At 38.5% G+C, this 25,028-nt stretch overlaps 1 protein-coding gene across 2 annotated transcripts in view; it reads right to left on the reverse strand.

The window, feature by feature from the left end:
- Nucleotides 1-25,028, reverse strand: part of LOC150088151 (docking protein 1-like) — a 263,117-nt gene that overhangs the window by 54,803 nt on the left and 183,286 nt on the right. Inside the window, exon 3 of one of the 2 annotated variants that reach the window (XM_090370591.1) lies at nucleotides 3,990-4,182. In XM_090370591.1, coding sequence (XP_090226717.1) covers nucleotides 3,990-4,182 — 193 coding nt within the window. Of the gene's footprint in view, nucleotides 1-3,989; nucleotides 4,228-25,028 lie in introns of both variants that reach the window. The other variant, XM_090370590.1, reaches the window with a different exon arrangement.

The following is a 25,028-nucleotide window of genomic DNA, read 5'->3' on the forward strand; positions in this document are numbered from 1 at the left end:
ACTGAGAGTGGAATTGTTGTGGTGACGTCATTAACAACATTCAGCATTCTAGAGGGAGAGACTGTGGAGGAGGGAGGCAAGTGCGCTAAGGGAGCAGCCAATATGTCAGCTATATCTGACGAATTCCTATTTTGCTTGCGGCAGAGTGCACATCTCCATTTTGATTTCCTAAGTTGCGCAGTTCGTTTTAGATGTTTAATGCCACTACAAAAATTGCAAAAGGGAAGCTGGCATGATAATGATGAACATTTTATTAGGTAGTCGGAAAGTTTTTCGCAGCTCGAGCAGGGTTGCATATTTTTCGATGGCACTCACAGCTCCCCTACTTGTGGTCATTGTGCTAGGGGAGGGCATGTATACGCTGAATGCCCAAACAAAGATCAGGAGCCAAGCTGTGCTAACTGCAAGCGCCGTAAGCGGGATTTTTGCCATTCAGTAAGGGATGTTAGATGTCCAGAATATCAAAGAGCACTGGAAATGGTACGAACTTGGACCGCTAATGAATAGTCGTAATGAACGAAGAGAGAGGGGGTTGGAAGAGGATCTTGAGTTAACTGAAGTTTTTTTATGGCACAGAAATTAAAATAATGCAGATTAAAGGGCAACGATCGAGATTAGGAAGATTAGTGAGGATTTTCAAATTGATTTGGTGACAATACACGAACCGTATTGGGCTGGAGTTCCAGGTGAGCAAACATCTAGAATACTATCCTTTAACGTCACGAATAATACAACCGGTGCAGGAAGAGCCTAAAACTGAAATTGTGGTCAATAATCGAGATCTAGACGTAGTGGTTGTTCATAGGTTATGCAACCAGTTTGCTACATGTGTTATGATAGCCTCGGCAGAGGTTAAATTCTATCTTATATCTTTGTATTGTGCTCTTTCAATGGACTTTAATAATCGTGTGGATTAATTAGAGTGTGTTGCTCATTTTAAGACCTAAACAAGTGATTATTTCGACAGACGCTAATGCAAAGTCTCCATTGTGGTATAGTACAACATCCGATATGAGAGGTTTATTGCTGGAAGACTTTATATCGAGTAATAACTTATTTTTAATGAACAAGTCAAATCAGCTGTCTACATTCTGTGGTCCAATGGGTGAATCTAATATTGATTTAACTATAACAACTTCCGGTATTAGACATTGTATTTGTAACTAGCAGGTAATGCCTGATTAGACATCAAGTGATCATCGAGCCATATTGTTTTACGTGAAGAATGTGCCGGATTTAACCGGTATTCCAGATCGGATACCACACATTGTTCGGTTTTCATTGAAATCGCTTGATTGGTCCATGTATGAAGCTTCTGTTCTTCGGGACTTTCCCTCGAATAAACAATAGTCCGCCGCGAATCTGCAATATATTTAGCTAATACTATAGAGGATTCAATAGTAACAGCGGCATATAAGTCAGGTAGGAAAAAGATTATTAAACTAAAATCCTGCCCATGGTGGACGAACGAACTGACTCTCTTACGACGGGCTGTATATCGGCTAGGAGACAGTGCCAGTGGAATCGGAATTGGGGTCCTTCTGAGGTAGCTAGATTGTATGGCAATTACATATCTCTTAAAAATGATTACAAGAGAACCATGGCGACTCAGAAGAGAGAAACCTGGCGATTATTTGTAAACGAATCGGGGCGAAATGATCCCTGGGGTTTGTTATATAAGTTGTGAAGAGATAAACTAACTAAGAAGTTTGGAGGTATTTAATAGAATTCAAGAAGATTCTACTGAGACTTGGCTGGGAGGATTCAGTAGATGCAATATTGACCAGGCTGTTCCCGGATGACGATTCCATTTTGGACTCAGTGCCAATTCGAACTGCGGAGAAAAAAAATCAGTTATGTAGCTAGAGACAATACCATGGCATTTACAATAGATGAACTGCCAGGGGTGTTGAAGAACCTAAATTTTGCAAAATGTCCAGGAATAGATTTAATTGAGAATGCATTTATAGTGAGGTTTTTCAAGTTTATACCCTAACATGTTGCTTCTGTTATATAATAAGTGTTTAGGGGAAGAACTGTTCCCATTGAAATGGAAGATTGCTTTATTGAGGATAATTAGGAAGCCTGGGAAACCTTTAGTTGAGCCTAAGTCGTACCGTCCAATTGCTTTGTTGGCTAATCTGGGGAAAGTGTTAGAGAGATTAATGGCAATACAGTACGTTTACAAGAATTGCTAGAACGCCATGACATGATTTTACCTAATCAGTATGGTTTTACACCAGGAAAATCTTGCGAGTATGCTCTTTTGGATTTTCAAACATAAATTTCAGACTCGGATTCAAAATATTAACTTGCCATATATAGACTTTGAAGGCGCGTTCGACTCAGTATGGTGGGTGGTAGCTCTTTCTCAACTGTGTCGTGCTGAGTGCAGTGTTCTAAGCAGTTATACAGTCTGTTTAGGAGTTATTTTTCTGAGAAATGTGACTGTAAGGTCTAAACATTTTCACCTTCAAAGACAGATTACGCGAGGTTGCCCTCAGGGCTCTGTGTTAGGTCCTTCCATTTGGAATCTGGTGCTACAAAACTGGCTGGTTCGACCACAAGTAAATTGTCATATGATAGCTTTTACTGATGATGTCACATAATAACAGGTCACGGCTCGATGAAAGCGAAATTATTTCAGTTGGGACTTTGGGATACAGATCTGTTTTTGTGGTGAGGTTGAAAGTTTGTCCCATATATTATGTGGGTGTACAATTTAGGGAAATTATCAGAGAAATCATTGTGAGAATGAGTTAGGTCGGGAAGAGATGTTCTTATCTAATAGGAGTGTATTTCAATTATTTCAAGATTTTGAAAAGGGAGCCTTTGAATTGAGGAAACGCCTGTTAAACAGTTGAACCAGAATTATATATATATATATATATATATATATATATATATATATATATATTTTTTTTTTTTTTTTTTAACTCTGGATTGGGCCCCCAGAAGTGTTTTTTTTTTATCATAATCAGACCTTATGCGTCCCATCACTGGCCCACCTTCCCATTGTGTGGGCGAGTATCTAGAAGCAGCCTTCCTGGTGATAGCTGCTTCTAGGTAGCTAAGAGGTCAGCATAGCACAACACAACATGAATTAACTACACGAACATTACATTATTACACGCTGGCCTGTTTTGCAGAGTCTGTTCAACTTACAAAGAAACGAAGTGGATTTGAACGGACGTTCTGGGAGCCACCCTACCTATACACACCCATGACCATAGAACACACGAAGTTTACACACAACATATAAGGCACAACATGGCCTAAAACTTTATAACAACAAACGTCTATTCCTAGTCAAAATTATTGGCAATAAAATAATAAAAAAAAAAATTTTAGTTATGAAAAATATTGAACAATAAAAAAGTACTCACTTCCAAAAGAAAACTTAGAAAAAATGCTAACATTTAAATGTTCAGGGGGTGCAGCAAGTTGTATACTACTTCTAACAAGAGAAAAATAATCATAATACTTCAAAATGCACTGACAGCTTAAGATTCAATACTAAGGAGAATACCAACGTTATATGGCTAAAAGTGTTAAAATTACAAGCAAAGGAGTAATTATTGGTGTATGATAGACCCCTACAGCACAATTATAGGTTAATATATTGTTATTGGTATTACGAAGCACCAGAACTTTGTCATATTGTGCCATGTATTATGTTTATAGAATGCGTTTTCGATGGCCGATTTGCACATTAGGCGGGCTGAAAAATCTTACCACTCTACCCAAGATTGACTAACAACAGAGTGGATTGAAAAGGCCGTTAAGAGTTACCCTAATGACCAACGGGACACGAACCCAGATCTTTCGAAACGAGTAACAAGTGGTGAAACCATTATACTCTCACGGAGGCATTCTTACTGTATAAAAAATAACACATGTACACATAACAACAACTATTATGTAAGGGATTATTCTTTTAAAGATGTTTTACTTGAGGCTAGGTAGGTTAAGGTATTAATTGAGCTTACCTTCCCACTTCCAGAGTCACGACAGTGGCACGAGACTTCCCTGAGGTTACGATAGCCTCGTGTCGATATTGCCTGATGAACGCAACAGGCCACATGAGAAAGCATTCGTTATTCCCGGGCTTGGCTAACCCAATACCATGACTAAACACAGCTAGCTGAACCTCTCCAGTTATACCGGCTTTCTCGGAAAATTCTGTGGGGTGTACAACAACATTGAACTTCTCCCGGGCAAAGGACGCTTGAAATACAACAATAAAATGAGAATAGGAATGAACATTACTCATTAATATAACGAAAAATATAATTGAGTAAGAAATAAATATATAAAATATATCTTATTCAAAAATGAAAATAAAGAAACATTTAGTGGCAAAATCATTTATGGAATTGGTATGTTATGCGTCTCATCTTCATAAGCAATAAAATTTTATTGCACTCAACTCCCTCAAAAAAAAAAAAAAATCTTGCTTTGCAGCGTTGTGTTCTGTCGCAATCGAAATCCAACTGAAAGACCTATCCTTTTGTTATTATCGTGAGATATTAACGCCGCAAGGGCAACTACGACCAAAAGGTATCTTTCTGTGGTTCATCTTTTAGAAAGACTAATCTATACATCAGAGCAAATCAGATGTAGGAATACAGCTGAATTTGCTAAAGGAACAGGAAATGTTCATCGATATTTACTTTATCTCCGAGAATTTATTCTGTTGTTGGGTAGTCTGTAAATTGGAAAGTGTTTCAAAAGGTGCAAGATCTTTCATTTGAGAAGTGTGGACAATCACTGAGCTGTGTTTGGCATAAAGAGCACTGATGGCAGTTTTCGCCCATGAGCAAATGGAGGTGAATGAGATATCTATGGCCAATACACAGCATGCTAAAATAACTTCCTGTAATCGGTTTAGCTGGGAACTGGATACCCATTTTGCGATTCATGTTTTATTTGGCAGTGCATTCCATATGTGTCCATTCGAGTTCCAACGACTTTCGGATTGTGTTCTTATAATCTGTGCAAGGAACTAGACAGACAGATGATGGAAATGAACTGGATCGATACCAGAACAGCCTGGTAAAAAGCAAAAATGTATTTCCATTTTGTATTCTTGAAAGTATTGAAATTGAGACCCAATGTCTTTTAGTAATGGATGACAATCTTGAAGATTTGTTGTGTGTGTGTGTAAAAACCTCGGCTGTAAATATACTGCATTCAAGGAGATAATGACTTGTATACAAATGAGAAAAAAAAAACAGCTGCTGCTCTCACATCATTATCAGATTTGGCTATCTGTGCATATTTTATATTTATTTGGATTTTCATAAGCAGGCGCAACATGCAATTGTTGGAAGTTATGATATGGATATGGTAGCGCATTCGTACCTCAATGGGTAAAGGATAGCTCACAGTGAGTTTCCAGGCTCTGTCATGGTGAATCAGGGGTATCTGTATCCTGGTGAATGATACTAATACAATTTCCGCTTGTGCAAGAATTCTCCAAGTCTCCAAGACCTGCAGGTCGCAGTTCAAGTTTTGTTTCATGAAAAGAAAACTACTAGGAATCAGAGATATCCAGCTGGGAAGTGTGAGAAGACTATTTTTGCGGCATATATACACAAGACGTTTTGCATTCTGAAAAACAGGGGTGGCCGCCGTAGCCTAGTGGTCAGGCGCGCGGGTGCATAAGTACACGTGCCTTGAGTGACCGGGGTTCAAGCCCGTGACTGCTGAATACGGTGCTGTTTCTTGTATTCTGTGTATCTTGTAAACTCCTCTGACTGTTTGGTCGTCCCGGAGTATAAACAGAAAATTTATTTATTTTATTTACTGTGTATATACATACAAACTTCGCACTAGAAGTTCTAAAAGCTCTGATGGCTACCCGATGTGCACTATTCTGGACAGTATTGAGACGACATAATAGGCTCTTTTTGGCTGAGAAATGGACTAGAGAACTATAATTTATCCGTGATTTGATTTGTGCTCTATATAAACGTAGTAGAGATTCTGTGTTAACCCAAAGATGTAGCTGATACTGATTGAAGGTTTAGTTTCTGTAACCAGTTAATGCGACGCTTTGTTATATATCCATGAAGTTAAGTTTATTGTCCAATATTAATCCTAAAAAATTAATGATATTGGAAACTGGAATAATACTATTCTTTATCTGCAGTTCAAGGCCAGGGTGCAGCGTGCGTATTTTGCAGAAAACAAGTGAACGTCACCAATATAATATATAGTCCTTTTTCCCTAAACATCCGGCTGTAGAAAAGTAGTTCAAGATTGTCATTCAGGGATTCCAGCATGTTGTAACATATGCCATCCAATCCTGTAGGTTTGCTAGAAGACTACGTAAGGATTCCTTGAGTTCTGCTTCTATGAATGGTTTATTATACAGACAGGAATGATGGCAGCAAAATTTACCGTGGGCCGTTCAACATCAGTTTTTTAAAATTCATGAAAAACTGAGTTATATGTAACCTAAGCTGATATTTGAAAGAAACGACTGGGACTTATGCTATTTCAGCAAGTGAAGATAAAGCACCATTTTTTGTCCAGGAAAGATGGCCGAAGAATTTCTTTGATATTTGCTATTCAAAGCCTGTATTCGTCTTCAGATTAGCAGTGGATCTGTCTTTTTGGAAATAAGGGGTAGCAATTTTTCCCCCAAGAATCTTGTTTAGCTTTCCAGTACGTCGTCGGGTTTCAGCTTTCTCTTGTAATTGACGAGGTTGCACGTAGTGGGGAATTTGCAGAATTGATTCCAAGCTATATATATGGCAAGTGAGCAATCTTTATTCCACCAAGGATTGCCGACTCGTGGTGTGTTAGTTCACGATTTTGGCATCACTGTTCTAGCAGCTATTAATATTTGGTTAGTGATGTGACCAAATATTAACAATCGGAGATACCATTGACGTAAAATCTTCAATTGATTTGGACAGAATTAACTCAGCACTGATCATCAGCAGATCGGACAAGTTTTTCGTAATTACTCCAATCTGCTTTAGAAAATTTCCAGGTAATGCAATTTTTGGGGTTAGAGGGTAATTGCGTTTTGATTATACAGGTAATAGGGAAGTAATCACTGTTGTTTGGATTACTTTGCACTGACCACTCCATATTCTGATAAAAAGAAGAGAATACTGAGAGACCCACAGGTGGGGAAATGTTTTTCATGGCTAATAGGGCACTTTGCAAGTGTGTACATTATGCTCTTTTGGATTGAGAGATGGAAAATGTTTTCTAGAGCAAGATTTAGGGTATATAATTCAGTGGTGTAATTACTACATTCTGTGGGAATGTGATACAGAAATGGTAGTGTCATGGAATACCACTGCTGCACCCGTTCCACGCTCGGACTTGGATCCATCAGTATATTAGCGAAGTCAGGATAACATTGTGTATGAGCAACGTGTAGCTGTTGAATGTTAATGTCTGTTAAAGAGTGTTTTCTCCATTGGTGGAAATAGTTTCCACAATACGGCATGAGAGAACATGAAGGGTCGTGATTAAATTTAAGGAGAATCGCAACTACCCCACAAGGCACGTAACTCTGGCCTTATGTCGAGTCTGTACATGATATAATGTCTACCCCTGGGAAATACAAGATTCCTGTAGACACAGCCAACAGAATCACATTGCTCAATGATCCGTTAGTTCCTATACACTGCCTTACCAATAATATCCAGACACTACTCCGTAGATAGTTGGAAACGTCCTAACCAAGTATCACATGGCTGCACTGCTCGGCAAAATTAACAGAATAAAATGTTTTTCATGAATATTTTGTACTGTTAGTATTTGATATAATAGGCATCCGGGCATGTAAATTCCAAGTATCCAATAGAAATCGATCTACCACCTTACAGAACAGCACATTATGCAAGTTATTCATGCCTCTAAAAACACAGGTTGCGACCACATCACTTAATTCCAGTTTTTTTTGGCTTGCTCAGTGGGATAGCCACATCTCCAGTACAAAGGAATGCAAGTCATCGTCCTTTTGTCTGATTCTTTGAGATGGCAGGCCGTTGGATGACTAGAAGCCGGGCAGTCGCAGGCCGAGGTTGCACGTTGGCTTAATGTGTTACGCAGTGTAGTCTCTGCACTATGGAATCAGTTTTCACCTTGTTGGAAAAAAAAAAAAAAAAAAAATTACCCCACCTTCCCTTCTCTTGTTTTTGAAAGACGCCGATCTATTGGACAAACATCAACTGTTTCCATCTGATTTTTTTCACTTCTGCACTGTTGCATTATATGCCGAGTGTAAATATGTATTATATACTGATGTAACCATATCAGCTTGTTTTCAGTTCTAGTATTATGTTTTATGCTGATTGTAAATATGTTCTGTTTACTGATGTAACCAGAAAAGTTTTGTTTTAATGTTTTTAGTTTACCTTAACTGTTATTGACTCGGTTTGTCAAAATTTCTTTGCTGTTTGGGTCATAAACTTGGTTGGTTTTTGACCGCCCGCTTTTGTTCCCTCCCGAGTACGGGATCTGGATTATCTGTCTTTGAGGACCCACAAGGCTGGTTTTTTAGACCTCCCTCTGTGCGGACGGGATGGGTTGCTGTGGAAGCTTTTCTTTGGTTTTTGCCTCTTCTAAATTATGAATTCGCAGTGTACTGTACGAAAGCTACAGATTTCAACGGCGGAGTTGAACAAACGTTCCTGGTGCCGCCAAACCTATGACTTACATACACATATGGAAGCAGTTTCAGGAGACGGGAACCATTACAAGAAGAGCTGGTTAAGGTTGCACCAGGGCTACGTCAACCAGAACAGACCACTACCTGGTTCTAAAAGCAAAAAGGGGCCCTAAGATGTCATGTCATTAACTGTGAAATGCATTTCCAACCGGACTGTTAAGAAGGCTCAATTCAAGTGAATTCTACACAAGGAAATCAGTGGTTGTATCCCATTAACCCCAAACCACCACGGAACTCGTCGAAACTGCTGCCATGAACATGTGACTTGGAGCACTTACAAAGAGGGTACAGTTCTGTTCTCTGATGAGTCCTGTTTTAGCCTACAAACAGATCGACGTTATTTCATCTGGAGACAAACGAGGAATGCGGTACCATCGCTCCAACATCAAAGAACAGGTACACTTACAAAGGTGAAGGAGATGTTGTATGGGTCGGAATAATGAAGAACGGCCGCTTCCTTCTTCGTGTTTTTGATAGGAGTACCGTAACTGCGCCGCGATATTGAGAACAAATCCTCGAACCATATTTGCGACTTTTTAGAGGTGAAGTGGGCCAGATTTTCTTTTCATGCACGAAACGCCCCTGCACATAGAGCTCAAGCGATGAAGGAATACCTTGAAATAGAAGATACTGAACGACTGCCTCATGTATTTCATGAATCCACTGTGAAAGAAAATGTTTGCAAACACAAAATTAATATTAGTTGTGACTTGCAAGTTCATCCGTTAGCAAGAGGAAGTCAGACATCTTACGTTCTAATTTTTCATAAATGACTTAAGAAATGCTTTAAAGTAAATACGTACAGTATTCAATGGTACAGCTCGTATCCTTTTTATAAAGCAAAGGCAGATGCTTTTTTTTTCTCAGTACTTCAAAATAGGGATGCTTTCTACCATAGCTATCCGATATTCGTAAAATAGAAAAGCACCAGTGTATGCGATTTTAGAAATGCTTCCGCCTTCAATTTCAACTTGAAAAAAACAAATTTCAAAGAAATCTTTATGAAAAAAGTCAAAAAGGTGAAATAACTACATTTAGTTTCGATTTCATTATTCAGAATTAAATTTAAAAAAATCTTTCAAATAAAAAGTTACTTTATATAGTTTGTATACAGAAGGTTGTTATTCATATAACTGGCACACACAACAAAAAAGATGCACAACAATCCAAAGGTCCTTTAATCAAGATCAGAATAGGTTCGAGTCCAGTTTTTTCGAAAGACCTTTTATTGAACTTTTTCATTTCGCACCGTGGCCGAGGTCAGCTGGTCTGAGCAAGAGCTGCATGATTTTATTTACCCTCCACTCCTTTCAGAAACTGTTTTTTCAGCGCAAAAGGCAACAAACCTACAATTGAATCCAGAAGGTTTATAGACGAAATGCTAATGCCTCATGACCCATTCGTATATAAGACTGTAAACTTCATGTTTATTCTAAATAACTCAACATCATCAGGCTTATTTATTTTCTTTTTTGAAAATTGTGATCGCGCCTGTCTAAAGTGCAAAAAGCACACGAAGTCACTACAATGAAGGTGAAGAAAAAAAAGGGGAGAGAGAATATGCATCTATTCTTCATCATATCAACATGCTGCCGAGACAAACGCGTGAGAGAAAAAGATTCTTAATTCTTTTAACGTTAAATAAAATCAATGCAAACTTCGGAAAAGTATGGCAAAAGTGAGTCATCTGTGATCAAAGAACATCACATTCTACCTCCCAAATGTGTTCACGTATGCGCTTTCGAGAGGACAATAAAGGAACAATGAGGCAACAAAGCCGACAGAGAGCTAATTGCAACCCTCTATCTCGACAGAGATACTTCGCCCGTTTGAAGTGACGTTAATAAATGCATACTAGCAGCACGTAGCCAGAAATGCTTGCCTTTTGTGGTACTTTCCTCAATTTCTGGAGAGTTATTCTGCAATAAAATTGGGTAATGGAGGTAATGCAGATCTACCCTTCGCTGGGAACATCTTTGGTAGCGCTCAGTACAAAATGCAGTCCTAAATCTAAAGTAAAGAATGGGCTTTCACAATCCAGAGAGGGGTGCAAAATGATCATAATAAATCGTGTCCTTTCATGTCGGAAAAGCGATAAAAGAAAGTCTCACATCATTTTCTTTGATCGCGATCAAAGCAAACACCCACTGGAAATAAGTTGGGAAAACGTTTTGCGTCATAAGAGCATTTAAAAGCTACGAGTGAACAAACGCATTTGCTCACAAAGAAACGAAAAGTTGAAAGGATAGTTGTTTCTTTGGTACCATGGAAGTGCACGACTGTTTCCAAGAGGGATCCTAAAATTAAAATTAAGCAATTTTCAGTCGGTTTGAGTTCAGAACAAATTATAAATGAGTCATTGTACATAAAGGCTTCGATGTGTTTATAATCGTTCAGAACAGTTCCGGAATAAAAGCACTTTATTTACAAGATTTTCCCAAATAGCTTTAAATTAAGCTCTCACTCTCTCTCAGCACCACACTTGCCTGATGCAAAAAACCAAAACTTTTATAATCTCCTATCTAACAACGGACCAAGAGTGACATCACTGCTGAATAGCTGATACACCGGTTTAACTGTACTTTACCCTTACTTAATTGACATGTCTCTTGATAAAAGAGTACTGGAGATGTGGCTATCCCACTGAGCAAGCCAAAAAACGGAAATGAAGTGATATGGTCGCAACATGTGTTTTTATAGGCATGGCTGAACTGATTTACTTGACATGTGATGGAATGTCATCTTATTTCTGTTGTTAAGTCAAAACTTAGTTGTTGAAGTCGTGTTGGATTTATGACTTACGTTAAGACTTCTTCGAATATGAAAAGCAGAACTACATGGGCCTCCACCATTGGGGGCATGCATTTGAATTATATCGAACCATTTGTTCGCTTGACAGTAAGTCCCTGGCCTAGCTCCTCGTGCTAGTGATGGTAATCAATTAGTGGCAGTATGTTTGATATTATTTATACAGTAAGTAAGTGGCGGGACCGACTAGTGTAATAAAATAAAAAATCGTGTTCGCCAAAAATGCTGTTAGGCGCGATATTAATTTTTTTTTTTTCTTGGATACTGCTGTTGAACTTGGTGTTGTAGTGACCAAGTTGATTCCTAAAAAAAAGTGTCTTGACCTTGTAGAAAATGCAGTCATCGCCAGATTTCATGAGCTGTACCTTAATGTTTGTTAAATCTTAACCGAATACAGACTCGGGGCGTTCTGCCAAATTTCTCTGTTAGCCAACCTTGGAAAGCTATTTGGAAGAATGATTGGCCCAAGAATCTAAACTATCCTAAACTCACAAGGTCTTCCATCCTAACTGGCAGTTTGGTTTCAAGAAAGGGTCCTCCTCGGAAGATGCCATTTCAGCCCTTATAGAGCACTATTTTATTTTATTATTATTTTTTTTTTTTTTTAGGAGCATTAGCAACTAAGGCCATATTGCTCCGGGATATGCGGTGGTCATTCCCTGACCTTTCCGCATCCTCCATATTTGGTGGTGACGGGCTCGAACCCCGGTCTAATCAAGAAGCCTGTGCTACTCACTGCTGCTCCTTCCCACCTGGCTACAGAGGCGCCTAAATGTAGAACACTGTACACATTCTAGGGCAGTATATGAGATGGCCATCTTTGTGGATTTTCAGAGTGCCTTTGATATCATTTGGTAGGAGAGTTCCTTATACTGGCAAACTGCAATCACTATCTTTACAAATTCATAAGATAGTACTTTAATAACAAATCAATACAGATCACTGCCCAACACTTGTCATTCAAAATCACGAACAGGTTGCCAATAGGGGTCGGTGCTAGGACCACTCCTTTGGAACTCCGTACTTGACCAGTAGCTTACCGGAAGCTTCGAGAAATAAATCAATTCCGCCTACGCAGGCGACTTGGTTATCTGCATTAAAGGAAGATCTAGGAGGACCCTTGAGGACCTAGCGAAGGTTGTTCTAGACGGCATAGAAAGCTGAACCCTCACAAGTAAATTAAAAATATCAAACAAGTAAACAAAGCTAATGATCTTCAAAAACAGGTTTGATTACCGCAGACCCCCTAAAGTGCTTACTAAGGGAAGAAAATTCCATATGTGTTACAAATTAACACCTTGCCATCGTAATGGACGACAGGCTCAGTTTCCAACAACATGTGAACAGTTTAGGAAACAAAACCAAAGCCTTCACTGCAGCTGTCATCAGTATCTCCAGTGGGGACGTATCAAAGTACCCCTCTCTCTCTAATACAAAGCTGTATTCTTGGCAATTGCATCCTATGCTGCTGGGATCTGGTTCCATAGGGTCACTGACAGTAAAATCCTGGCCAAACTCCTTTCCATGCAAAGACTAATACACTACAGGTTGTATCGGGAGGGGAGGAGCGCTCCCCTGGACCTCTATACTGCTTATAGAGGCTTCATCTGCAAACTCAAAAAGGCCTACGAACCTCACTCCTAGAAATAGACTGCAATCCTGCTACAAATATCAAACATGAAAAAATAAACCTATGGAATGAATTCTTCCTTTAGCAGGCTAGATGGGATGAAAGTCCCACTGGAGAGGTCACTCGACTTTTCATCCATGTCACCTTGGCCATGAATAAGCCGCATTTCAAATGGTTCTATCCATTCACGAGCACATCTTAACAGGACATGGTGCTCTTAAGGCGAAACTATCCCAATTTGGACTGGTGACAAATCCTCATTGCTCCTGTGGAGAAGAGGTATCCTAGAACCACATCCTATTGTCCTACCCCCACTACGAAGAACAACGTATGACACCTCAAAATAAGGTACAGAACATCTCAGAAGAAAGACAATCTTAAAGCCTTAACAGAAAATGAGACACTTTTAAACCCTTCAAATCTTCACCAATTATGTTTTCAGCAGAAGAATGCAGATCCTTCATCACACTACTAGATAATTCAACAAACCCCTGCTGAACTGTTCCCTGTGTCACCTACTAGCCATCATGGACTTTTATTCTATTGATCTGAGGTTGTCCAGTGATGCGAACTATGCGGTTTTTTTTTTTTTTTGCTGGTACTGCGCATACTGAGTACGGGATTGCTGGCATCCACTGATATTGCGCTCCATTCAGTAGATGCTGGATTTTAGCGCACTATTGAGGGCAGATAGTAGAATGAGTCCGGCTCCACGTGCTTATAGACGGGAAGCAGGCAGCAACTGCCCAGGTGTTGGCTGCTCCCTGATGGCAAAGAGGCCTGATATAACACACACTACACCCACAAACACATTCGTTACATTTCAGGCGCTCTGTTTACAGAGATTCTGTAGTCAACACAGACAATTGGCGGAGATGGACCCAGGTCCTGTAGAAGCTACAAACAAGCCACATATATACATGTCATTAAGTATGCATACACGTTTTTCTTTTCTATTGAGTGATGTTTTGTTTCGTTTTATAATTTTGTAAGAGAATCCTCAATCTTCAGGAGTTTCTTACACAGGATCGAAGGCTCAAATAGAGTTTTATATGTATTTTTGGATATATAAAAATAAATTAAAAAAAAAAAATCTTGTAAATCTATTTATCAAAGTTGACAAACGAAGATTTTGGTCTCAAGACTTATGTATTTCGTTCATCATCTCAGGACTGAATATCTCAATGTGCATTATGAAGCAAGAACTCTTCGAAACTAGGATCCGAACATTCTTGTAAACTATGCTGCTAAATGAATTAATCCTTTATGCGTCGGTCATTTGGTTCTCCTCCTTCGTACAAAAAATGCGTCTTCAGTTGTGAATATTTGCGTATAAGGTGGCTTAACAAGTTGGAACCTCATTATATCAACAAACATCAAAATTCTGTTTCAACGTCTTTCATATAAAATCGATGCCCGTCAATCTCCACAGTTGTCTCTTTCGATCAAAATTGAATGCTTACTTCAAAGATATTGAATATCAGAAGCAATTTGCCAATTTATAAACATTAACACGACGTTTCAACATAGACATATTTAATAGCCTGTGAATTAACCCATTCATAATTATCATGCCAAAGGAATACACGATAATACGTAATGCATCACGTGGGAAGGAGAATTATCTACGTTTTGAGCTCCTCTAATTAGCTTTAGATTTCATTTTGTGTTAACTTAAAAGTGAATACTTTTGCAAACATTGCGACTAGGTTTTCCTCCCAACATGTTACTGTCTTGGGTGTGTGTGTGTATATATACTATCATTGAATTATATTAATTAAAGTTAAATTATAATGAAATGAATAAATAAATAAATCCTTAAGCATTCATTAGAGGCAGCGACATGCAATTCCTCCATATGAAGCTGAAATACATCCAATATTTTTAATTAAATAAAATAAAACATAAGCCAGTAGTATGGCAAAAACTGTAGAGCGAAAATTAACACTTTTGGTGATATTTCACGTCTTTCGGAACTGGTACCTCTCGGGGGGGTACCGCTAAATTAATAAATAATTGGCATTATCCTAAATTTTGTATAGTTTTTGTTAATTGGATTTAAAGATCGAAATTATACAAGGGTTTCTGGGCTACTATTTATATCTATTCTTTTTTTCGTTCGATTGTTTATTTGGGTTATTTTTATGTTAATTTTCGCTCTACAGTTTTTGCCATACTACTGGCTTATGTTTTATTTTATTTAATTAAAAATATTGGATATATATATATACACACACACACACACACACACACCTGAAATAAAAACTATTTATTCAAAAGAACAGAATCTACAGCATGATGTTTCGGAAAACTTCTACCACTCCCTTGATAGGCATGGCTTATTTTCTTTTCACTACATAAAAAGGAAATAATGATGATCTTGTCTATCATTTTAATTTTTCTTGACAGTTCGTCTCCCGGACACTGTAAACGCGTTTATACGCCGCGCGCGCGCACACAATGTAATCATTCGAAATGTTTTCTATCATACGGGCATATGAGTTTCATATTCAAAAGGCATTCAACCTGCTAGTCATCCACGAGATATCACAAATCGATATAAAAACAACGTTTCCAAATATCACAGGTTGTTGCAATTCGTTGACGCGCAACATATTTCGATTACAAAAAAATAATAATAAATAACCAAATAATAATTTATTTGGTCTTCTTAATCTAAAACGAATTTCCCACTTCATACCTTAACTAATTAGCATATAACCTTGAAATAAGTCGTTAGAGTTCATTCAGCGATGCTAAGAATGAGGTTTAGCAAGACAGAGGAGCAACCACGACATTTTGCAATAACAGTTCGCGCATTCCGTTGATACTGGTAACGGATGACAAAAGCGGCAATTAAGAGTTTCTTATTATCCATGGAATACCTCTCGGCAGCGTTTATTCTCGATATGAATAGAGCTAATTATTCTTTCTAGCTATCAGTTTGCGGCTTCAAAGGATTTTTCCCATCTTTTTCTTTCTTTACCCTAACCAGCAATTGTTTTTTTTATGGCTAACTACAGAAGAAATCACTTAGAGTTCTCGTCTTTTCTTACTGCTACAGTTGGTTAAATACCCGAGTGTTTACTTCTGCTTGGGGTCTCAACTAAGTCACCGACTGTCTTATTGTAACGGATTTCTTTTCTTGCTATCGATTTACTTCGATAAAATTACCCCCAATAGTTGGAAATACTTTACTTAAAAGTATTATAAACTTATATTTTTGCATTTTGATTCGATAAATTTAAAGTCTTAGAACAGTTTTTCTGATAAAGAGTACATGTTTTGCAACCAGTAGGCGTAAAATTTACATAAATCTATTTTTGCTTTGCGAATATGTCCTATATGGTTTAACAGCAAAATGGCACACTATTCTCGCTCATCCCTGATGCTATCAGGACAGTGTTAGGTGGGTCAGAAAACTTATTTGCTGATGCTATCGAGGCAGTGTTATCAAAACTGGAAACTGTTATCTTTGGCGGGGGGGGGGATACAAGGACTAATAGATTAACAGTAGCCACTGGCAGAAGTGAAAGTGATTCTTGCATTGCTTCTATTGTAAGGAGCAGCAGCCTGGAGAACAAGATGCAGGGTATTTCAGAGACTGCCGGGAGTCATTGCGGTACAAGTAAACACATGGGTTGTGTTAGGGTAGCTAAGAATAGGAACAGGCTCATGTATACTTGCGTGTACACCAATGCTAAGAGTTTGATAAATAAATTTGATGAATCGCTCAGAACATCAAAGGCAGATATTGTTGGGATATCAGAGACGTGGTGTCACACAGATATAAGGAATGCAGAATTGGAATTTGCGGAGTACAATGTGTACAGAAAGGATGGACAGGGTAGGGAAGGAGGGGGAGTTATGCTCTTAATTAAGAAACAAAATCTAAGGAAGTGCATCCAGTTGACATGAGTGGAGAGTGCAATGTTTAGTCAGTCTGGTGTGACATGAGAACTGGAAAAGCAAAAATGAGGGTACGAGTTTGTTAAAGGCCTAATGACTCTGAGTATAATGAACAATTATACAGAGAAAGTGGGCCAGAAAATAAAAAAATAATAATAATAAAAAAATCAGTGTCTTATAATGGGGATTTTAACTTCCCAAATATTGACTGGAACTTGTGGGTTGCTCACTCGCAGACTAGCAAGGCTTTTGTGGATTTATTGGAGGATTGTTTTCTACAGCAGCATGTTCAAGAGGCCGAGGGAGTAACACACTTGATCTGATTATCAATCATGATAATTCATGCATTAAGAATCTGCAGATAAAGGAACCACTAGGTGGCAGTGATCACAGTGTGCTGAAGTGGGATTTACTCAAAGAGGTAACTACCATCAGGGATAAAGGGAAGGGTTTTGCTTTCGTACAGGTGACTACGGTGGTCTGAGACAGTATTTAAATTCTATACGGTGGAACCAACTGATGATGTTACCAACAGCAAATTCAAAATCGGAAGCATTCAAAGACTATCTTGGAAACTACTAGGCTTTTCATACTAACTAAGAAATATTGTTCAAGGTTTAGGCCTAAATGGATGTGAGATGAACTAATTAGACATGTGACAGAGAAGAAAAATGCATGGGATACATATAAATTAACACGTGACACAGACGCCTATGATAGATATAAGCTGGTCTGTAACAAAATCACAAAGGAGATTTTGTGATTTCACCAGCTACTGACAATTTCAAGTTTATATAAAGTGAAGCTTATCGAAATTCAAAAAATTGTTTTCCTGAGTTTTTGCGTTGAGAAAGATTTCAAAATAGTCAAATTATTTCCATTAAATGGCAAAGACAATATAACAAGATAAGGAATGATATCCAGCTTCTGGTTAAAAGCAAATAAAATAAATTTTTCACCAATGAGTTTATCAGCGTAATGCGAACCGAACAGTTTTGGTTCATATGTTGTTCAAGTCGAATCGTGGATACTGAACAATCTTCACGTAATCGTTGTTCATGTATACAACTAAAGTTCGTAGAGGAATAACTGATTCTCCTATTGTGACATTTAGACAAAAAAAATTGCCAACAAATTAGTATTAGTAGTGGCAATTGACGCAAGAAGACAAGCTTATAAATAAGCTTGTCTTCTTGTGTCAATTGCCACTACTAATTTGACGCAAGAAGACAAGCTTATAAATAAGCTTGTCTTCTTGCGTCAAATCAACCAAAAAAAAAAGGAGAAAGAAATGAAATGTTTCTTGCTGTTTTTTAGCAACAACGCCATTCAAAGTCTGGATTCCCGAATGTCAAGGCAATCAGGGATAAAATACAAAGCAAATTACAGTTTCCAAGATAATTCCATCTTTTCTCCCGACCAGTTAAAGCATCAGACTTACTCAGCAATGCAGTCAAACTAGCCAACCTTTTTGTGATGAATCTCCAGGACAAAATATGTAGCAAATGAATTTGACTCATTCATTTAAACTTCAGTGGACCTGATATTTTTCATTTCTATTTAAAGAACCTCACACGCTTATTTTATGTTGTTGCTTGATGTATTGTGTACACAGATTCTAATACGCACAGAAAGTGAGACCAAGATTTTATGGCATGTTATGCTGAACTATGAGATAGAAAATAAGGAGAGAAAGTAGATACTTTGTAATTTTCCTCCTATTATGGATATCCATAATTTAGTTAAAAAGCTGGAAACTGTCTGCATATGATTTGTATTAGTAGCTACAGATGTGAATTTTCACTGTGGGTATGACTTGCATCTTCTGTAACAAAGGGATACGTATAGGAAACTCTGGAGGGTGAAAATTTAAAAACAAAAAAATGGTAAAATCCACACCAAAATACGATCTAGGAACAGTTATCTAACATTCATTCTGTTAATCCACAACAACTTTAACAGAAGTTTCACAGAGTTCTCAGAACACCTAGAGTTACATTTCGAATATGCATTTCAGAAGTCATGCTTTACATTGTTTTAAAAGATGACACTTTCTTTCTGAAAGGTAAAATTGTCTATTACAAAACTGCTTGGAAGGGCAGTTAGAGACATTCCTAAAAATACAACCATTATTATGGTTGGAGGCATCTACATATTTTGCAAGCATGGGTTGCATGCGTCAGTTCAGTGCGGTGAAAACTTTTTTCCCCAATGTTCATTGGCCTATAGATGAAGAGTTTAGGGAAACATTTTGTTAAGCAACCCACTAATACTGTAAGTCAGGATCCCTATCATTGGTAGCTAACATGGGATCTTAAAACCTGGTCAGTCATTTTTATTGAGACCATCGACATAAGAAATGTAGTAAGCACTTTAGATTACTTTAACTCTTTGTTATTTGGCCTTTGTATAGCAGTGTACGACAAGCTTGCTACACATAGAATTGAAGGACTACAGCCAATCATAAGGATGAGCAAACCCGAAATGAAATGGACATACTGAATCAATGAAATGCATCAAATGAAAACATCAGTGCATCTGAAGACAGGTTTTCTGCTGTCTTTCAAGGTAATTAAAATCAACTCAATATTATAAACCATAGTAGATATTATTGAGAGAGCATCAATAAATTATATTTCTAATTAAAAAATAGCAATATTACCTCAAGCAAATTAGCATCTCTGCATTCATTAAGGAGGTACCCACAGGTACAACTGTTTTATCCAGGATATAATCTCATCTCAACCAGAGGTAAGGGGGTGAAAACAAGATAAAGGAAAATCGACGCCTGCACGTTTATTTTTCGGATTTTTATGGGAAATTGGCTTCTTGTGAGTGCCAAACTGGAAAAAGTAATTTCATAAGAAATCAACTGGAAAAAAGTATTAAAAAAAAGGCACTTAAGTCTTGAAAGTCCTGTTATAACTGTTGTTTCAAGACTTGGTTGCTTGGATGTAAACAAACAAGATAATGCTCCCTCCTCCACTAGATAAAAACACCACAGAAATCCGGAATTCGTTTTGGAAGTGAAGTCCGGATGCGATTGTTTCCCATGTTTCCATATTACATGGCTTTCATTTTTAACCATCCCAAGCCAGTAATCCTGGCGAAGGGCAGAAAACAATCCATTATCACATCCCCTCAAGTTTTTTTGCGGGAAAAATATGCGTTAATTCAAAGAAAAATTTAAAATAAAAACTAAAAAAAACTGTAGCAGTATTTTGTAAAAGCAGTATTTTGCGTATAAACTGCTTGCAGAAAAGATGTTTATTGCAAATATGCAGAGAAACAATTTAAATGATAGTGTAGAAATTACACTTCTGTACTAGCGTTGGGAGCTGAATTGTTCTAAATAAAACGACGAATCATGCTGATAAAAAAATTAGTCATGCACTCAGCAGAAGGCTGGTGACCAACTACAGCTGCCAACTCTTGAAGTATCCCGAACAGAGAACCCAACAGGAAATAACACTCCCTACAAGCCTAAGAACTAAACAGTAATTCAACTAACGCCCATCAAGCTCTGCTCACCTCATATGCCGATCTGCTTACCAACAACCCTTCTAGTGATACCTACGTCCCATCTGCAGATATACAAAATTTCCTCATTACCACATCCAACCCAGCCTCAAATTCCTCTGGATGCCTTCGAATTACCAATATTGATTGTCCTCCCTATCACGATACTCTTATTCCTAGCCAGACCTCCTAACCCCTCCCCCCCCCCCCCCGCCAAGTAACGGCTTCCAAACTTCGGCTGACACTGGCCGAGAAATATATCTCCATAGTTTCCACCAGAGCCAAGATTTTCGGCTCCAGATTTGGACCTATCTCCCGAATCTATTAGGAGAATGTTTAATGAGAACATGACCTCCCAGTTCATATTAAATGGCTTAAAAGTCAGCAACCACGCTACGCCTCCTTATGTGTTCACCCGCTGTCAAAAGGTTGTAGATCCTGGCCTCAAGGTGTGTGTGTGTGTGTGTGTGTGTGTGTGTGTGTGCATATATATATATCAAGACCATGTTCTGAGAAAAAGAGACCCCATCAACAACCTCAACTAATTCACCCTCCTCGATAACAATCAGTGCTGCAAGGAACAAGCATGAATGCCCCACATTCTGGCTATTTTCTCAAAATATGCTCAGCATAATTGAAAATTTTACAAGTGGCGATCCACATCGACATAAAATTATTACCATCAGCTTCCAATCACCAGTGATAAACAGTTTGGGAATGCTCATCCCAACGTGGGTCACGAATCGACAAACTCGAATGCCTGCCTTTAATAAAAATACTAGAGACACTTGCCTTAAAAAGATGCATAGACATTACGGAATCAATCAGTCTTGTACCAGAACGTTAGACGCCTTCGCAACGAACTGGATACCATTGACCAAATTCTCCTTGCTAGCAATATCCTGTCACCGAGATTTGGCTTTATAAATACAAAAATTTATATCCTGTGCTCCAGCTGGGTAAAATCTGCGTTTATTTCTAGAGTTGCCCAAAGGGGAGGCTGTGTTGCCATTTTCTTTAAGAGCTCACAGTCTCACTTGTTCATCAAGTTTCTAGCCAAACACCAGCATATAACGCTCTTGCTGTTACTCTCAGCTACCATAGACGTAATTGTTATGTGTACAGAGGCCGATTTAACGGCGGGCGCACCGGGCCCCGACTTCTGAAGGGCCCACGAAAAACCTCAACAAATTAGTTGAACATATTAGTTAAAAACTTTGATTATTATGCTATTATTAATTATATTATACATATATTCAAATTTTATTGGAAATAAAACATTAATAGTACATAATATTTTTTATTTATTTAAAAAATTGGTTAACATGTATTTTTATTTTCCCTGTCTCTTTTTTTAAGGGGCCCAATATTTTCTTCTGCGCCCGGGGCCTCAACCGACCTTAATCCGCTCCTGTATGTGTATATACACTGAGTGATCACTGAATTATGACCGCCCTTATGAAAAGGGAATGCGACTCGCTGACCACGTGAGGTATGAGAGTGCGCAGTTAGTCGACCTACGTAGCATAGATAAGGTGTCAGTTGTTCTGTAGGTAGTAAAATTCCGAGCGTGATGGGTAAAAGGAGTTATCGGACTTTGATAAAGGACAGATTGTGGGAGCTCGACGAGCTAGTAACTCGATTTCCCAAACGGCTGAACTGGTGGGGGATTCGAGAGCCGCCGTATTTAAAGTGCACCAGGACTGGTACAATTTAACTACAGTGTGGTTAAAAATGGTCAAATAACGACACGACGGCAAAACTGCAAAAGTCAGCGAAAGGTTGAAGTTAGAGGTGAGCGCCGGGTCCAACGACTCGTACAGGCGAAGCAGTGTTCATGAGTTGACTACCCAATACAAAATGGGCCACCCCGGAACAATATCTGGCATGACCATGCGTTGCACGTATGGGCTATACCAGCAAAAACCCCTACAACATCCTCTCCTAACCAAGGTTCATTGGAGTAAAAGACTGGCCTTGTGCAAAGCGCGTGCAAGTTGGACGTTAAAAGACTGGAAGGTGTGGTGGTCGGTGAGTCATGTTATTTACTCCACACAGTGGACGGTCGTGTACTGATTTGGCGTCAACAACACGAGGCTCTCGATCCATCATGCATGGTATCAAAAGTGCAGGCCAATGGAGACAGTTGTATGGTGTGGGGAATGTTTCACTGGCAGGAACTTGGACCCCTGGTGCATATGGAACAACGTATCACTAGTCTCCGTTGTCCTCAACTGCTTGCTGACTCTATACACCCCGCTATGTTACGCTTTTTCCCGAATGGCGATAGTGTATTCCAAGATGACAATGCACAGAGCCATCGGGCACTTGTACAGGCATGGTTTCAGGAACACAGTGCTGACTTCCACAGCATATCGATTGGCCTCCAAACTCTCCCCCCCATATCAATCCCATAGTGCACTTCTGGGACACTATGGAAAGGCATATCAGGCGTCTGGATACACCAATCACCTCCATAGCTGACCGCATTACACACAGCTTGGTTGGCCATACCTCTCGAACGCTTCCGACATTTTGTTGAATCAATGCCACGTCGGATAGCTGTTGTATTGAGGGCAAAAGGAGGACCTACGAAGTATTAGGTAGGGGGTCATAATTCAGTGATCACTCAGTGTATACTGGGTGGTTATGAAATAAGTTTCCCTATCCAGGAGACCTTAGTGTCAAAACGGTTAGACATAGCGCTGTGAAAATCGATGGGTAAGTCATTCAGGGTATGGGGAAGCGATTTGTAGAAGACAAAAAATTAGTTGAAATTTCCGACATCAGGGGAGAAATTGGCACTGTAAGCATGAGATGGAATACTTAACTTAGGATTAGATTTTAATATCAGAACTTAGAACTCTGCACAGCTACTGTTGTATGTGCTTTCCTTCATTTGAGATAACATTCTGAAAACGGAGGACTGCGTACGACAGTTTCGCGTAGCATCTCATTGAGGATGTTGGTTACATGCTGTTTAATGCTTGCTTTCAAATTGTGTTTGTTTAATGCTTTCCGTAAAGCGTCTGTATGAAAAGATATTAGAAATTAAAACTATTCCGAATCATAATGAAATCCAACCACAGTTCTACTATGCCTGATACATATCAGGAATCAAACTTCAGCAGAACGAATGAAGGAATATCGTGCGAAAAAAAGCGAAATTAGAAATGGTTAATGAGATTCCTGATTACATCCCTATAGTGTCTACACGAGCTGACAGCGAGTTTGAAAAATAGTGTACAAAAACCCATTTGGATTTAGTTGTAATGTTTGTGATCGTTTACGGTTTTAATTAGATTTTAAGTCATTTCCAACAACTTCATATGAATTACTTCAAAATGAAGTTCATTTACAAGTGAGTACTTTCATGAGTGTAATAGATGTCATACTTCATTAAAAGAGGGATGGTTACCAACTATGGCCACGTCAAATGGATTTATATATATATTTTTTTAATGTAAACCCCAAACACGAGAGGTATTAGAACCTATAATACTTAGTACAGTGCTTGGGGTTGGAGGTTGAGAAGACGAAAGAAGATATTTGTTGACATTGGACTTGAACTTCTGAAGATTGCAATTTTCAGGAAATACGTATGAAGGATGGTTGTTCCAGAAAATGGCAGTTGAATGAATAAACGAAGAAGATGAAAAGTCGGTTCTGTGAGTTAAGTTGGACAGTAAATGAATGTTGGCTGGAAGCAGCACGTGTTCAGACTGTTTTGAAAGACAGAGCGGGAATTATAGAAGCCAATTCAGAAGAACAGTGCCCATGGAAGTATCTGTAGAAAAGACATGCAGCAGAAATGGTACGTCTATGAGACAGCGAGTGGAGAGACTGTTAGAGATGAGTCATTAATTAACCTAACTGCCCTCTTCTGAATGGAATCAAGAAGCCTGAGAGAAGTTTTGTAACACCATCCCAGATGAGGGAACAATATTTCATGGCAGGGCGGATTTGCAATTTATACAGAGTGAGCAGCTGTTTGGAAGAAAAGTAACGCCGAGAGTGAAAGAGAAAACCAAGTCTTTTTAGATGCAGAAGAAGCAATATTTGTAATGTGCTTGTTACATTATGAACATGGACAATATGGAATCATTGGACAAGTAATAAATATACCAATTAACGTAAATACGATGGTTCATCAATTACCTAGAGAATTAGATGACGATTGTGTCATTAATGTACATATAAAATGAAGACTCCCATAAATCATCATATCTACAAGGATGTGTGCAGAAGAAAATAGTGAACATAATTATGGTTACGGTATTTGATAAATTCACCTTTGTATACTACGGTATAAAAATAAGTGACAATTTCTTGGGGACAAATGATGATAGTGAACAGGAACATTGATGAAATTGTGGAACCTGTCAACAGTGATGAACTATTGTTAATTCAACAAACATTATTATGGTCTGAAGATAAATATTTATATATAGCACCGGATCAGAA

Source organism: Mastigoproctus giganteus, chromosome 3 (genome assembly GCF_048544385.1).
Source record: "Mastigoproctus giganteus isolate SK-2022 chromosome 3, ASM4854438v1, whole genome shotgun sequence".
NCBI classification, from domain to species: Eukaryota; Metazoa; Arthropoda; class Arachnida; order Uropygi; family Thelyphonidae; genus Mastigoproctus; species Mastigoproctus giganteus.